The sequence below is a fragment of the Callorhinus ursinus genome, unplaced genomic scaffold, assembly GCF_003265705.2.
Source record: "Callorhinus ursinus isolate GAN/ISIS: 27379988/994484 unplaced genomic scaffold, GSC_fseal_2.0 scaffold4, whole genome shotgun sequence".
NCBI lineage: Eukaryota > Metazoa > Chordata > Mammalia > Carnivora > Otariidae > Callorhinus > Callorhinus ursinus.
The window spans coordinates 60,184,960-60,199,618 of NW_027397066.1; the positions used below are offsets into that span (position 1 = coordinate 60,184,960).

At 36.5% G+C, this 14,659-nt stretch overlaps 1 protein-coding gene across 1 annotated transcript in view; it reads right to left on the reverse strand.

Annotated features, from left to right (window-relative positions):
• Positions 1–861: 861 nt before the first annotated feature.
• The window catches only part of CDKL2 (cyclin dependent kinase like 2), a 42,099-nt gene continuing 28,301 nt past the window's right edge, over positions 862–14,659 (reverse strand). The window contains exons 9-14 of the mRNA XM_025887776.2: positions 13,757–14,055; positions 13,062–13,155; positions 10,880–11,003; positions 10,535–10,641; positions 4,300–4,388; positions 862–2,984 (exon numbers count right to left, since the gene is read on the reverse strand). Coding sequence (XP_025743561.1) covers positions 4,323–4,388; positions 10,535–10,641; positions 10,880–11,003; positions 13,062–13,155; positions 13,757–14,055 — 690 coding nt within the window. The 3' untranslated portion in view covers positions 862–2,984; positions 4,300–4,322. The remainder of the gene's footprint in view (positions 2,985–4,299; positions 4,389–10,534; positions 10,642–10,879; positions 11,004–13,061; positions 13,156–13,756; positions 14,056–14,659) is intronic.

The window sequence follows — 14,659 nt, forward strand, 5'->3', positions numbered from 1 at the left end:
TAAAGAATACAAAAATACTAATTCAAAAATATACATGTGCCCCTATGTTTATAGCAGCATTATTTACAATAGCCAAATTATGGAAGCAGCACAAGTGTCCGCCTATAGATGAATGGGTAAAGTGGTATATATATATATACAAATGGAATATTATTCAGCCATTAAAAAGAATGAAATCTTGCCATTTGCAACAACATGGATGGATCTAGAGAGTAGCATTAGCTAAGAGAAATAATCGAGTCAGAGACAAATACCATATGACTTCACTCATGTGGAGTTTAAGAAACAAAACAAACAAAGGGGGAAAAAAGACAAGCCAAAAAAACCCTTTTTTTTAAAGGTTTTATTTATTTATTTGTTAGAGAGAGAGAGAACAGGTGGGGGGAGGGGCAGAAGGAGAGGGAGAAGCAGACTCCCCACTGAGCAGGGAGCCCAATATGGGGCTCAATCCCAGGACCCCAAGATTATGACCTGAGCCAAAAGCAGATGCTTAACCGACTGCGCCACCCTGGTGCCTCAAAACAGACCCTTAAATAGAGAGCAAATAGAGGGTCACCAGAGGGGAGGTGGGTGGGGGCATGGATGAAATAGGTAAGGGGATTAAGAGCACACTTACCATGATGAGCACTGAGCAATATTTAGAATTGCTAGATCACTATATTGTACACCTGAAACTAACATAACACTATGTTAACTATACTGGAATTAAAATTAAAAACTTAATTGAAAAAAAGACAACTTGCCACCCCTGTATCCAAAGTTTCCAAAAAAGAATTAACAGCTTATTTCAAATTTGTTAAATTCCATACAATGTTGTATACATTATTTGTATGCTCTTAAATAAATGCAAATAAAACCATCTGTGGAGCTCAGTAAGATATAATATTTATTAATTGTAAAACATACATCCACACAGCAAGCCCATTTCTCCCCACCAGGACATACACATATTTCCTATTAGGTTTAATTGCATCCTTGTAAGGAGAGCAAAGTAATCTTAAACTGAAAGAATTATTTTTGGTTCCGTATCTATAGCCTCAGTTTGCAAAATCTTCTTTTTCAAGTAGTTCTGCCAAGGTTCTAACCACGTACGATCCTCCAGTCTCAACTTGCACTTACAGTAAATTATATTTAGTTCCTTAATTCTAAAGTTCACAAACTGTTTTCATAGACAAAGATACCAAAAGCAAATGTAGAAATGAAAAGGTAATTGATCCTAGATCCTCAGACATTGAGGTGATATGGTCACACTGATCTTTAAATAAAAATAACATCAAAATAAGCTGGAAAGCCACTTGGCTTTTAAGTATTGTCTGCTTCCCACACTGTACAGTCTGTTGGCAATACTTTTTAAAGTAAAAATAAAACAATATCTCAATGTGAAGCCTATTAATGCCTACACACTAATTTTGTCTAGCATGTTAGTCATACCAATCTAGTCAAACACCTGGTCAGAGGTTAAAAATAGAGCTTCAAAATCAAGACCGAATTTTAATTGAACCACCTATAGACTTCTACATTGGAATCCCTCAATTTGCCTCCTCCTGAATGTCCTGCTTTTTTGAGGACCAAGTATCTAAAGTCAGAATTTCAATATTAAGCTCCACAGAGTAATAGAGAAAAGTGCTAGTTAAATTCTTGGGCTAAGTTCTAGTCAGTGCCTTTTGGAAAAAAACAACACGTTGTTAACTGGTTAAGGCAAAAATATCACACAAATTCTGGTCCCCTTAACAACTGTTCTCTAAAACAATAAATGCAGAGTATGACCAGCACACTAGAAACCAAAAACCTAAAGCCAAACTGGCTTAAGCTTCCAACCTGAAAGTCGTGGACTGGGGCACGAGAAAAGATGTGTGGACGGTAGGTAAATAGTTTTGCCTGTTGATGAAGAATTTTCGGGAAGGCCTAAGTGTTTGAGGAAAGGAGAAGACAGGAACACCTCTGGGTGCTGTCTGCTATCACCTTCAAACTATCAGCAGACAGGAGTGAAGTCCATAACAGTGGACATTTCCTTCCCAAAGCCTCTTCAGGGTGGAGTTCAACAGTAACTGGCCAAGAGAAAAGTCATCAGTCCAAGTTGGTCGGTAAGCCAGCTTCGCATCTCCTAATTTTGTATGTATATACTTCCTTTCTCAATGACAAGCACAGTCCTCAGCTCAAAGGATTACCTACAAAATTCTCCTTTACCGTTCTTATTTCAATCCTGTTCCTGCATGCAGGAACATTGGCACCAGAATCTTACAATACAGAGGACTATCTAAGGTCGGAGTCATACTAAATCATTAGACATAAAAGGTTTCTTTGAGAAATTTGCATTAGTGTGGTTCTTAGAAAATCAGCAGAGAGGTCAGATTCCCATAATATAATGATCAAACATCAACAATAACCACAGAAACCAAAGACATACGTCTATGTGTAGAGAACAATTACATATCTCCTTAAAGCCTAGAAACAAGCAAGCTTTTTAAATATATATTTATAGTTAAATTAGGGTAAAGGAAACATTTTCTCTTACTGATCCTAATTTTTTCATTTCTTCAACTGCTCCTGGTTTTTATCATCGACCTCCACCAAACCCATTCCTAAATAAATGTACACGTTTATACAGATAACACAGAAAGTTCATCTAACATGACCATTACAATGTTTCTTTGTCCCTTTTTAAACTCATTTTTAATCTTGGGTAATTTTAAACGCACAATCTATTAATAGTAAATACACATTCATGTAACAAGAACCATATCACTATTCTTCCATTGGATATATCTTGAAATAGCAACAGTGGACTTGAAAGGTGACAGGATATCAGTCAGGGAGGGGCTTCCTGGGAAACACTTGGAAGTCTTTGTCTTTTTTTCTTCTGCAAGGCCTTTCTCAGAAAATGCAGGCAGTTCCGAAGTAAAGGACAAACCCCCGAATCTCTCTTTGTAGGATATCAGCACTTTTCTGGCAAGATGATGTCATCTCAAGGGCTAAAGCAGCATCTAAAATCACAGGGGGACATATGCCCAAATGGTCTACATAAAATCTTCCTAGAAATGGATTTCTATCTCACTTGCTCTCTCACATTGAATATATTTGTAATATTGTAAGTATTACACAGTCTAAGAAAACTTCAGATCATATATATCAAAAACAAGATTTTAAAGGCAATCTCTAGGATAGTTATCAACCGAAACTGTCATATATAGCATACCATCTCCTTCTATGTAAGTAATGAGTAGTTTTGACAAAATAGATCCAAGTTTCATAGGGGCTACAGTTTATACAGTATGTATAATGAGTGCATTGCAAAGACTTCTCCCAGGGCCTTGGAAGGGACCCGTACCAGTGAGGAACTGAAACTTAAGGCTTGTTCACTTCACAGTAAATTCACATATGATGTCACAGGCGTTCAGAAGGCTTTGTGGAGGTGAACAGATTAATTCCAACAACACATTTATGAGAATGTGGGATTTTATTATCGTCACATTTTACAGAATTAATAAGATACTAAACATTGGATGACTTGTCACATAGTAAATTACCACCCAAAAGGTCTGATTTTTGTTTTTCGTTTTTTTAGTACTAAACAGTTATACTTAAAAGGAAGGCAATCCTGTTACCATTTAAAATTGACATTTAATTTTTCAAATCACTGTTGGTGCCTAGTCACTTAAGTTATTAATTTATTCTGTTTTCTTTAAAAGAAAAGTGTGACATGTGTTTATCCTGTGAGTAGGTCCACAGTGGGGTGGGAAAGTGTTCCAGTGGGCCCTGTTTTCACTGTGGTGACACATGGTACAGGCCTGGAGCTTGCAGGGCCCTTTTTACTGTGGCGTTGGAGCAGGACAGTGATAAAGTCCATTAGAAGCAAAAAAAAATAAAAAACAAAAATAAAAATAAATGAAAGGAAGGAAATCATCTAGTATAGTGCTGATCCTTCTTTATTGGGAAAAAGATTACGAAGCAATCATTTTGTCTTTCTTGCTTTAAAAGCCCAAAGGGACAAATGACTGATAATGGAGATAAGTATATATCCTTCCATAGCACTTGTCACCATAAATTCACACTACTGTAGCCAATAAAATACAGGAGATTAGTTTAAGAGCAAGAGAGGCAAGCTCTATGAAAAGGGATTTCATGCCAGAGACAGATGCCACTTCTGGTTTTTTTAAGTGGCACATCTCTTTCTCTATCAGGAGTTCTCATGGAATCAATCACTGGAGAATGCTTTAGCTGCAGAATTTGAACTTCAGCAAGCTATAAAATATTTCCATGGAGGGTTACTTTGCTTTAAGTATGAGAAACCAGACATACCCAGTTCAGAACCAAAATGACTCTCAGTGCTGGTGTCCCATTCGAGGCAAATCAGCCTCCGAATCATCTGACAGGGGAGATCCTGATACCTATAAGTTAATAATCAAGCATTACAGATTCTCAATAATTGTGAAAGTCCCACTCCTCCCCAAATCCAAATTCTTGTTCAAATACCAGATGTTTAGAATTAACTATTCATAGCTCAAGTTGTTGGCACAGAAGAGGATGATGAAGTAGAGATGTTATTCTTTGACCTCCTTGTTGATACATATGTTACAAGATACTTCTGATGTGCCGAGGTAGTACAGACCCACTACAACCCATCTCTTCTACTTACCAAATAAAACCCTTTAAGAAAAATATAAAAAACAACTGAAGATTAAGGACAGGAGTCAAAAGTTGGCAATGTGATCCTTCACATGGGGGTCAGTTTCCAATTCTGTTTGTTTTTCACTTCTGTGCCTTTGCCCAAAAGGCAGGCCCTAGTCTCAGAGTAAGGAAGAAGTATAAGAGGCCAGAATTCTGAAAGAAACTCCCTTATTATTCCAGAGAAATCAGGAAAAAGGGTCCCTGCAAGCCAGGAAGTATGGGGGGGAGAGGGATGGTCCTGGAGGGAAGAGAATTAGAGGAGGGGACCCTCTAATTCTGTGTATAGACCCACAGGAGTCTCAGCCCAGTTCCTGAAGCATGCATGCATGGGATGGCTCCACCAGCACAGCAAAGGCCTGGGAGGACTGAACTGAGATTTGAATTACCTGCACAAGTCTCTAGCTAACCCCGGAGCCACATAAACACAGGGCAGATGCAAACTAAGATATCAAAGACTTAGAGAACTGAGGTTTGAAACACTTCTCACAGGAGATAAGGCAGAATTTATAGTGTGAACAAAACTTGGATGACTGCCTGCTAAAACAAAAATTTCAATATTCTCCAGAGGATTATAAATGATTATAATTTATCATTATCAATTTTAGGACCCAGAGACTACACAACATAACATTCACGGTCTCCAAGATACAATCAAAATTATTGGCCATAAAAAGATCCAGCGGGGCACCTAGGTAGCTCAGTCGGTTAAGCATCTGCCCTCGGCTCAGGTCATGATCCCAGGGCTCGGGGATCAAGCCACTTGTCGGGCTCCCTGCTAAGCCAGGAGCCTGCTTCTCCCTCTCCCTCAGCCTGCCGCTCCCCCTGCTTGTGCTTTCTCTCTCTCTCTGTCAAATAAATAAATAAAATCTTAAAAAAAAAAAAAGATCCAGGAATGTGTGATCAATTCTCAAGGGAAAAGGCAATCAACAGATACCAATCCTGAAATGGCCCAGATGTTGGGACTTTATAAACTTAGATAAAGTTATACAGATAGATAGGGAGAGAGAGAGAGAGAGAGACTTTAAAGAAGTAACATAACTATTTTACATGAGGTAAAGGAAAACAAACTTGAAATGAATGAAGAAACAGGAATTCCTAGCAGAGAAATACAAGCCCTAAAAAAGAACCATGCAGACTTTTAGGACTTAAAAATACAGCATCTGAAATTTTAAAACCTCTCTGGATGGGCTTAAATAGCAGAATGTGAAGAGTCAAAGAACTTGAAGATAAATCAATAGAAACTACCCAGTCTGAACAGCGGAGATTTAAAAAAAAAAAAAAAAAAAAAGATGAAGGAAAGCAGAGTCTCAGGAACCTGTAGAAAATACCAAAAGGTCTCATATCTATGTCATTGGACTCTCAGAAAAAAAAGAGAGAGAGAGATTACGGCACAAAAAAATATTGAAGAAATAATAACCAAAAACTTCCCAAATTTAGTAAAAGAGATAAGTTTATAAATCAAGAAGCTCAGCAAATGCCAAACAGTATACATTCAACAAAAACTATGCTTAGATGCATCATATCCAAGCTAATGAACACAAAAAGATAAAGATAAAATCTTGAAAGCAGCTAGAGAAAAATGAAACATTACATACAGGCGAAAAATTCAAAAGCCTAAAATGTCCCACCAGAAATCAGAGAGATCATAAGATAAAGGAATGATGTCTTATAGTCCTGGAAGAAATATTTTTTTTTAAAGATTTTTATTTATTTATTTGAGAGACAGTGAGAGAGAGAGAGTGAGCACATGAGGGTCAGAGGGAGAAGCAGACTCCCTGCTGAGCAGGGAGCCCGATGCGGGACTCGATCCTGGGACTCCAGGATCATGACCTGAGCCGAAGGCAGTCGATTAACCAACTGAGCCACCCAGGCGCCCCCTGGAAGAAATATTTTTAAAAAGCAACCTACCAACTCAAATTCTTTATCCAGTGAAAATATATTTAAGGAATGAAGGCAAAATAAAGTTATTATCAAATGAAGTAAAACTAAAAGAGTTTGTCACTCATCAGACCTGCTCTGGAAGGAATGCCAAAGAAAGTTTTTCAAGCTGAAGAAAAATGATACCGGAAAACAAAACTGTAATCTTTAAGAAAGAAGGTAAGAACAACAGAAACGGTAAGTGGCTAGGTAAATACAGAAGACTACTTTTCTCCCTAAATTGCTTAAAGTATTTATGACTATTTAGAGCAAAATGTATGACCCAGTACAGTTTTCAATGTAGGTAAATAAAAGACATATAATTCTAACATAAAGTCCAGGTTGAAGTAAAAGGAAATGTTTGCAAGTTTTCTACATTTTATAAGTGGTACAATATTTACTCCAAGTACACTGTGAAAGATTAGTTATGTACATTGCAAAACCTAAAGCAATCACTAAAAAAATCATACCAAGAAATATCCCCAAAAGCCAATACTAAAAACGCTCAAATACAAAAGAAGACTGGAAAGGGAAAACAAGGGAACAAACAAAAAAACAAATAATATTAAAGAGTTAGATCTTATATCTATATAAGATATATATTATATCTATTATATCTATATAGATCTTTATATCTGTACAATTTATAGACTTAGATCCAGGTATATCAATAATCACATTAAATGTTAATGGCCTAAGTATTCACTAGCAGGCAGAATTCTGAAGCTATCCCCCTAAGATTCCTGCCCCTGCTTAGTCAATCAAACTAATGTAGCTCCTGCTATGAAGCAGCTTTGCACAAGGAATTAATGTTACTAATAAGCTGACCCTCAGATAGAAAAATTATCCTGGCAGGCCCAGGATAGGCCTGGCAAGCCAATCACGGGCACTCTAAAAGCAGAAGAGTAAGTCAGAGATGAGACAGAAGGGGAAGCAAGAGAGGATCAAAGAGTAAGAAGGACTGACCACTATGCTAGCTCTGTAGATGGAGAAGTAGACCACAAGGCAAGGAACGTGGGTAGTCTCTAGAAGCTGACCACAACCCCCCCAGGTCAGCCAGCAAAGAAACAGGGACCTCAGTCCCACAACCTCATGGAACTAAATTCTGCCAACAATCTGAGGGGGCCTGGAAATAGATTCTCCCCTAGAGCCTCCAGAAAGAAATGCAGCCCTGCTGACATCTTAATTTCGACCTGTGAGACTCAAGGAGAGCAGCAGCTATGCCCGGGCTTCTGACCCACGGAAACTGTGAGATAGTAAGTATTTTAAGTTGGTAGTAGTATATTAGCAGCAAGAGAACACCAATACACATTTCAGTTAAAAGAACTGAACTGACAGAATGGATACAAAAGAAAGACCCTACTTACAGGAAACACTGTAAATTTTAAAAACGGATTGTATGAAAGTAAAAAGATATACCATGGAAACAAATAAGTATAAGTAGGCTGGAGTGGCTATCCTAATCTCAGATAAAATTGACTTCATGGCACAGAGCACCACAAGAGAAAAAGAGAGACATTTCGTAATGATAGAAGAAACAGTGTATCAGGAAGACAAAAACAATTATAAGTGTATATGTACCTAATACATATAAAATACATGAAACAAAAATAAACAGTATATAAGAGAAAAATAAGTAATTCCACAGTCAGTAAAAGATTTTGACAGTACTCTTTCAGGAACTGATAGGACCAAACAAACAAAAAAATCATTAAGGACACAGGAGATCTGAAGAACACTATCAGCCACCTTAATCTAATTTCACATTTATAGAAGGCTATGTCCGACAACTGAAGAATATAAACATTATTTTCAAGGGAACAGGTTCATTCACCAAGAGAGGCCATATGCTGGGCCATAAAACATATCTCAATGAATCAAAAACAATCAAAATCATACACAGTATATTCCCTGACCACATGGAATTAAATTACAAATCAAGAATAATAAAATACTAGGGAAACCTCAAATATCTAACTATAAGACAACACATTTCTAAATAATTCCTGGGTTAGGGGCGCCTGGGTGCCTCAGTTGGTTGAGCGACTGCCTTCGGCTCAGGTCGTGGTCCTGGAGTCCCGGGATCGAGTCCCGCATCAGGCTCCCTGCTCAGCAGGGAGTCTGCTTCTCCCTCCAACCCTCCCCATTCTCATGTGCTCTCTCTCTCTCTCTCTCATTCTCACTCTCTCAAAATGAATAAATAAATCTTTAAAAAAATAAAAAAATAAACTATTAAATAATTCCTGGGTTAAACAAGAGATTACAAGGGAACTAAGAAAATGTTTGGACTGAATTTAATGAAAATACAACATATCAAAATTTGGGGGATGAAGCTTCACCACTGCTTAGAGAAAAAAACATGTAGCTACGTGCATAGAAAAGTACATAACGGGTGTAAGTGTGTAGGAAGTGGGCGAGTGGAGACAGATTCCATGGATTATGCCATACTTTACTTACAAAAATCTATCTTGCAGATGTTCCCCAAGACTATAAAAATAGGCTTTTATAAATATGAAAATGTTTGTGTTAGGCACAGAAACAAAATGGAGTTCAACGTATGGATCCATACCATGAAAAGTGCAAGGCAAGTCACAGCTTCTGCCAGAAGGACTCTTGCTTTCAGTCTCCTGTTGTTTCTCTTCTCATTCAGATTTTCCACACACACATTCATCTTATTTTGGTATTAATTTGTGTTTTTCACTACACTTACTTTCTCCTTTAGTGTATTTTAAATACAACTGGGAAATGAACAAGTAAACTAAGAATAAAAATGCAGACCAGTTTATAAATATAAGAGGATTAGTTCAAAGGAACAAATAAAAATTTGAAATATGAAGGCCGCCAAAGCCTTTCTTCCATTTCATGAAACTAGATTTGGTTATGTGACCCCTGAAAAGTGGTTTTGAACAATAGGACACTTACAGAGAGCAAGTGAAAAATTCTGCACCTTTAAAATCCACATTAAATTTAAGTTTAGAAGTATACAAGGAATTTATTGAAACTCTGTAGTTCCTAAAAGTAAAATGTGTGATGGTAATTAATCTTCACACAACAGGAATTTGTTTAATTTTGATTATGTTGCTGCAGAAATTGTTAGCAGAAGATAAGGCAAAGTAATAGCAGTCAATAAACCTGTTTCTCAGTATCGCTGGGTAACTGTCTCTGTAATTTGTTACCCTCAACAATAGTATTCCCCTTGTTTGTAGAGCTCTACAAAATTATTTAAGGAGTAGTGGTAGAAAAAAACATCCACATAGAGACAGAGGCAACATACAGGTGCTTTCTAGGGAACAGAAATGCTTCAATAATGAGGATGCAGAATTAAATTCCAAAACAAAAGTTGTTCAGCATCAAGGACAGGTGAGAAATCTTTAAGTACAATGATATATATCCAAAGTTTATAACTAGTTATGGTTGGGTCAGGAAATTTAAAATTTGCCTGTTTTCTTAATGTGAAAATGAGTGATATGACTGTTGTTGAAGAATTAAGAGAAATTACAGAAAAATAATTATATATGGAAGAACCAGTCTTTAACATGCGTGGAGTGGATTGTCTTGGGGGAAAATGTCAAATAGATGATACATTTTAAAAGAATAAAAACAATTCAAGGAATGAAATATGGGTTATAACATTGGGGTTAATGCAGTGAAATACTATAAATTACCACAAACGTTATATAAAAGCCATAGTTAAGCTGTATATACACACACACACACACATGCATTTTTAATCTATAAAAAAGTGATTGTTAGCTGGAAAATGTCTATATAAATATATATGTAATAAAGGTATTGAGGGCAGTGAACAGTAAGAAAAAATTTAACAAACAAAATGGTATAGATCCTACCAGTAAACGTGCCCAATCCTTAAAAGCAAACTTTCCCTAAGCTAGTTTAATAAGGAATTATGAGACCCAAGTTCTATCCAACCAAGAGAGGATTTCTGTACCTGATGTAATGCGATACTGGGCGTGTGCAAGTCAATAGTGGCCAGAGAAGGAATTCGAGATTCTGAAAGATTTTTGTTCTCTTTCCTTATTAACCTGGAATTTCGAGCTAAATAAAAACAACCATAAACAGTGAAAAAGTTAGACATTTTTTTAGCTTTTCCATATTTTGAATCTGTCCCTCAGTGTGTACTCAGTGTACATATTTACTTACATACATCTGTACATATTTACATAAATATGTAAAGTTACTCTAATTTTTATATTTAGTATTTTGTTAGTTTATTTAACATACATTTTCAATAATATATACAAAAAGGCTGAAAATAAAAGCATTATAAACATACCTATGCCTTCCAAGGCTCTTAGTTCAGGGAGATGATTATAGTTTAGTTCAGGCAAACGGACATCTGTCTTAGAGTATTCCCTTCTTTTCTTATTTGCCTGAAGTAGGCTCTTTTCACTAGTGACCTAATATCAGAATGGTTAACACAAATGAATTAGCTTCCAGGTAAGCTTGGCTTGCCCGTTTTGTAACTAATATATTGATATCCTAAACTTTAGGAATTTAAGAATAACACAAAACTTCAGAAGTCCTGCAATGAGCTTTTGAGTTTCTTTATTTGGATGTTTTCTCTTGTTCTCTGAACAGAGTAAGTGTTAAGGCTCTTGGTTCAAATCAGTTATAAAATAATTAGTTCAAAAGAATTATCTGTAAGTACAAAAAAAATAATGAGTTCAAACTACTAGATTTACATATTCAAAGAGTGACAAATAAAGTATATAAGAGATGTTTATAATAATACATTATTCACATCTCAAAATTAGAGCATGAGGCAGGGGAGAGGGGTATTGGCCTTCAACCCAAATGTTGAAGAAAGTTTAGGCTTAACTCTGCCTCCATTAATTTTCATCAAGAAGAGACTCAAGTGTGTCTTCTCCCCACCAATCTCTACCTCCTCTATTGACTGCCTCTTAAAAACAAGGATAAACAGAAATAAGATCGAAAATTAACAGCCAGCCTTGATTATGCAATGCCTGAAAGAAGGCCGATATCAATTCCAGCAACGTGGTATTGAGCCAGCTACTCTGAAAAGCCTTGCTGATCAAAGTAATCTTCCAAAGCAGACCAAGAATGTAAAACATAAAAATATCTACAGAGAAATCAGTAGGGTGTGGAAGGAAAGGGAAGTACTATGGTTATAGAAATTGTGGGCCAAGAATAATAAAAAGAAAAACAAATGTAATGCCCAAATCATGAGCGATATGAAAAGAAGGCTATATTTTTCAGACTGAGGATAATGAGAAGGGTAGAGGAGGGAAATCTGGGAGAAAAATACTCCTTTGGGAACACATCCACACCTTCCATTCCCTGGCAGAAGAATTAATTCACCACATTCCTCAAGCATCTTCTATGTGCTAGACACTGTATTAAGTATAGGATAGAGCTGTAGGAAGGAAACAAACAAAACACATATTCCTGCCTTGGAAACTTACATTCTAGTTGGAAGAGACAGGCAATATATAAATAAGTGAATATAGAGGCTGTTAGGTGTATGCAATGGAAAAAAATTAAGCAAGGAGAGAGGATAGAGAGTAATGGGAGACAAAATGAGTTTGAATATTAGGGAGGACCTCACAAGAAGGCTTCATGTAAGCCAAGGAGGAGAAAAAGCAAATTCTTTGGATTATCTGGGGAAAGAATGTTCTAAAGGAGAGGAAATAACAAGCGCAAAGGCCCAAATGTAGGAGATGTCTGGTCATGTCCGAGGAATACAAGGAAATCAGTGGGTTGGAACAGATTGATCAAGAATGAGAGTAGCCGGAATGGAATAAAGGGATGAGAAAGTCAATCAGGGATTTACAGGCCCTGTTAAGGACTTTGGTCTTTATTCAGAGATGACAAGACAATGGAGGGTTTTGAGTGGAAGAATAATGACGATTTAAGTTAACTTTAAAAAGAAGCATTCTGGCAGCTCTGTTGAGCGTAATAACACTCCTCTGAATCTTCAGAAGACCTCTGAACCTTGTACATGATTCCACTATTATAATCTGACACTGTTTGAATCTGTTGATCCTATACTAGACCATGAGCTCCTTGAAGAGAGGGATTTGATTTATCCATCTCCAGTGTCTCATATATAATACATAATAAATTTTTGTAAATGAATAAATAGAATACTTTAACCAAAAATCTGGCATGAGTGAGGTACAATTTATCTTGTCACCTACTCTACAAAAGAACCTATCACCAAGTATTAAGACAACACTTACCAAAAAAATTAAAGCAGATGTCATTTAAATAATATCTTATATTTAAACTTCTGGACTTTGCAAAACTTACTTAAACTTTTAAGACTTTCACATTTTTGATTATGACAGGTTGGGATGATATACATATAATTGAGTTTCCACTTTATGATATGTCTCCAAATAAAAGACTCAGTTCTTCACTATTATATTTAAAATGAGTAGAAGTCTAGAAATGACTAATGCTTACTCTTCTACCACTGGGAATAGTTCACTTACTGATGTGGTCACATTAATATTATAAATGCCTGATGGAGAATGTTTATTTGGTTTAACAAATGGAATACAATACTTCTTGGTTTTCTCATCCACTCTGTAACAACAACAAAAAATTTAAGTTAGAACCAGTGGTAATTATTTTTCAAGCACAAAACCAAAACCAAATGACACAAAACCAAGTGACCTGCAGTTTAATCAGCATTTAATGGCTGTTCTTAAATACACAATGAACATAGATCTGGTGAAACATTCTGTCCTTTGCCACTACCCTCATGCCTCCCACCTAGCTCCCAACTCCAACCAAATAAATTACTTTCCTTCCAGCAAAATTTCCAAAATGAGCTTCTTTGGACCACCAAATGCCCACAGCCATACCATGTAGCAGCAGACCCTTAAAACCAGTTACTGCTTTTATTATGATAACCTCCTTTCATGTTTTTACACTAAATAGTTTAAAGCTTCTTCACCTTAAACAATACACAATCCTTCTTTCTAAATGCTCAGGTGAATTTTTTTTAATCAGATGCTAGTAGTTTTCATCACGTAGGCCAAAAGGCTTTTGAAACAGAACCCTGACAAGAATGAAGAGCACCCAGAAGCCTGAAAGTAACATAATATAGCTGAATTGACAAACACTTGCAATTTGCAAACATACCCTTTAAACAACACTTTGTTCTTATTTTCCTAATTCATACCTGTAACTCTGCACTGCTGGGATAGTCACCATTCCAGAATTAATGCCGGGAGCCACCCCAGCAAGGTTGTGCACAAGGGGAGGGATTGCCACTCCCGGACTTCTAGTGTGGTCCACACTGCCATCGCTGCAATCTCGGAGGCTGGTAGGAGGCACTGTTCTGAGGTGGCTCATCCCATTGTCAGGGAGACAGCTCGTATTTGAAGCTCGACTGACTTTTTCAACTTTTTCTCCATCCATTTTTGTCCCTTTTATTTTAAATACTTTAGAATCCTTAATTTTGGGATCAGCATTGGTATCCTGACCATTAATAAAAACATTAATAACAGTATGTCAAATATACTGCAATAAACAAAATATATTGCTTCTGCTAAAAAAATAGTTAATAACATTAATGATCTGAGGAGAATGAAAAATCACCTCTTCCTATAAAGAATTTGTTAACCAAAGCAAAATTCCATAAATATCACCTTACTGTGCTCCTGTTTTCTTTATTCTATCTACAGAATTAAAATTAAACCCAGGATTCTTGGTCAGACATGTATTTTGAATAAAAATGCAATTCACGGGGCACTTGGCCAGCTCAGCCAGTAGAGCATACAACTCTTGATCTCAGGATTGTAAGTTCGAGCCCCACAGTGGGTGCAGAAATTACTTAAAAATAAAAAAAATCTCTAAAAGAAAGAAATCCAATTCACACTAGCATCAGATTAATATGATACATACGTATAGCAAATTTACATATATATTTCAGTAGAAAAAAATGTGAAAGAGGAACGAAGTATGCCCACTTTTGTTCTTATATATCTAAAGTACAAAATTGAAATATAAAATTGAGAACTCCTTCTTCTTTCAGTTCACTTGAGAAACTGGGAGTGGGTTGGCAGTGGACTTGAATTACCTC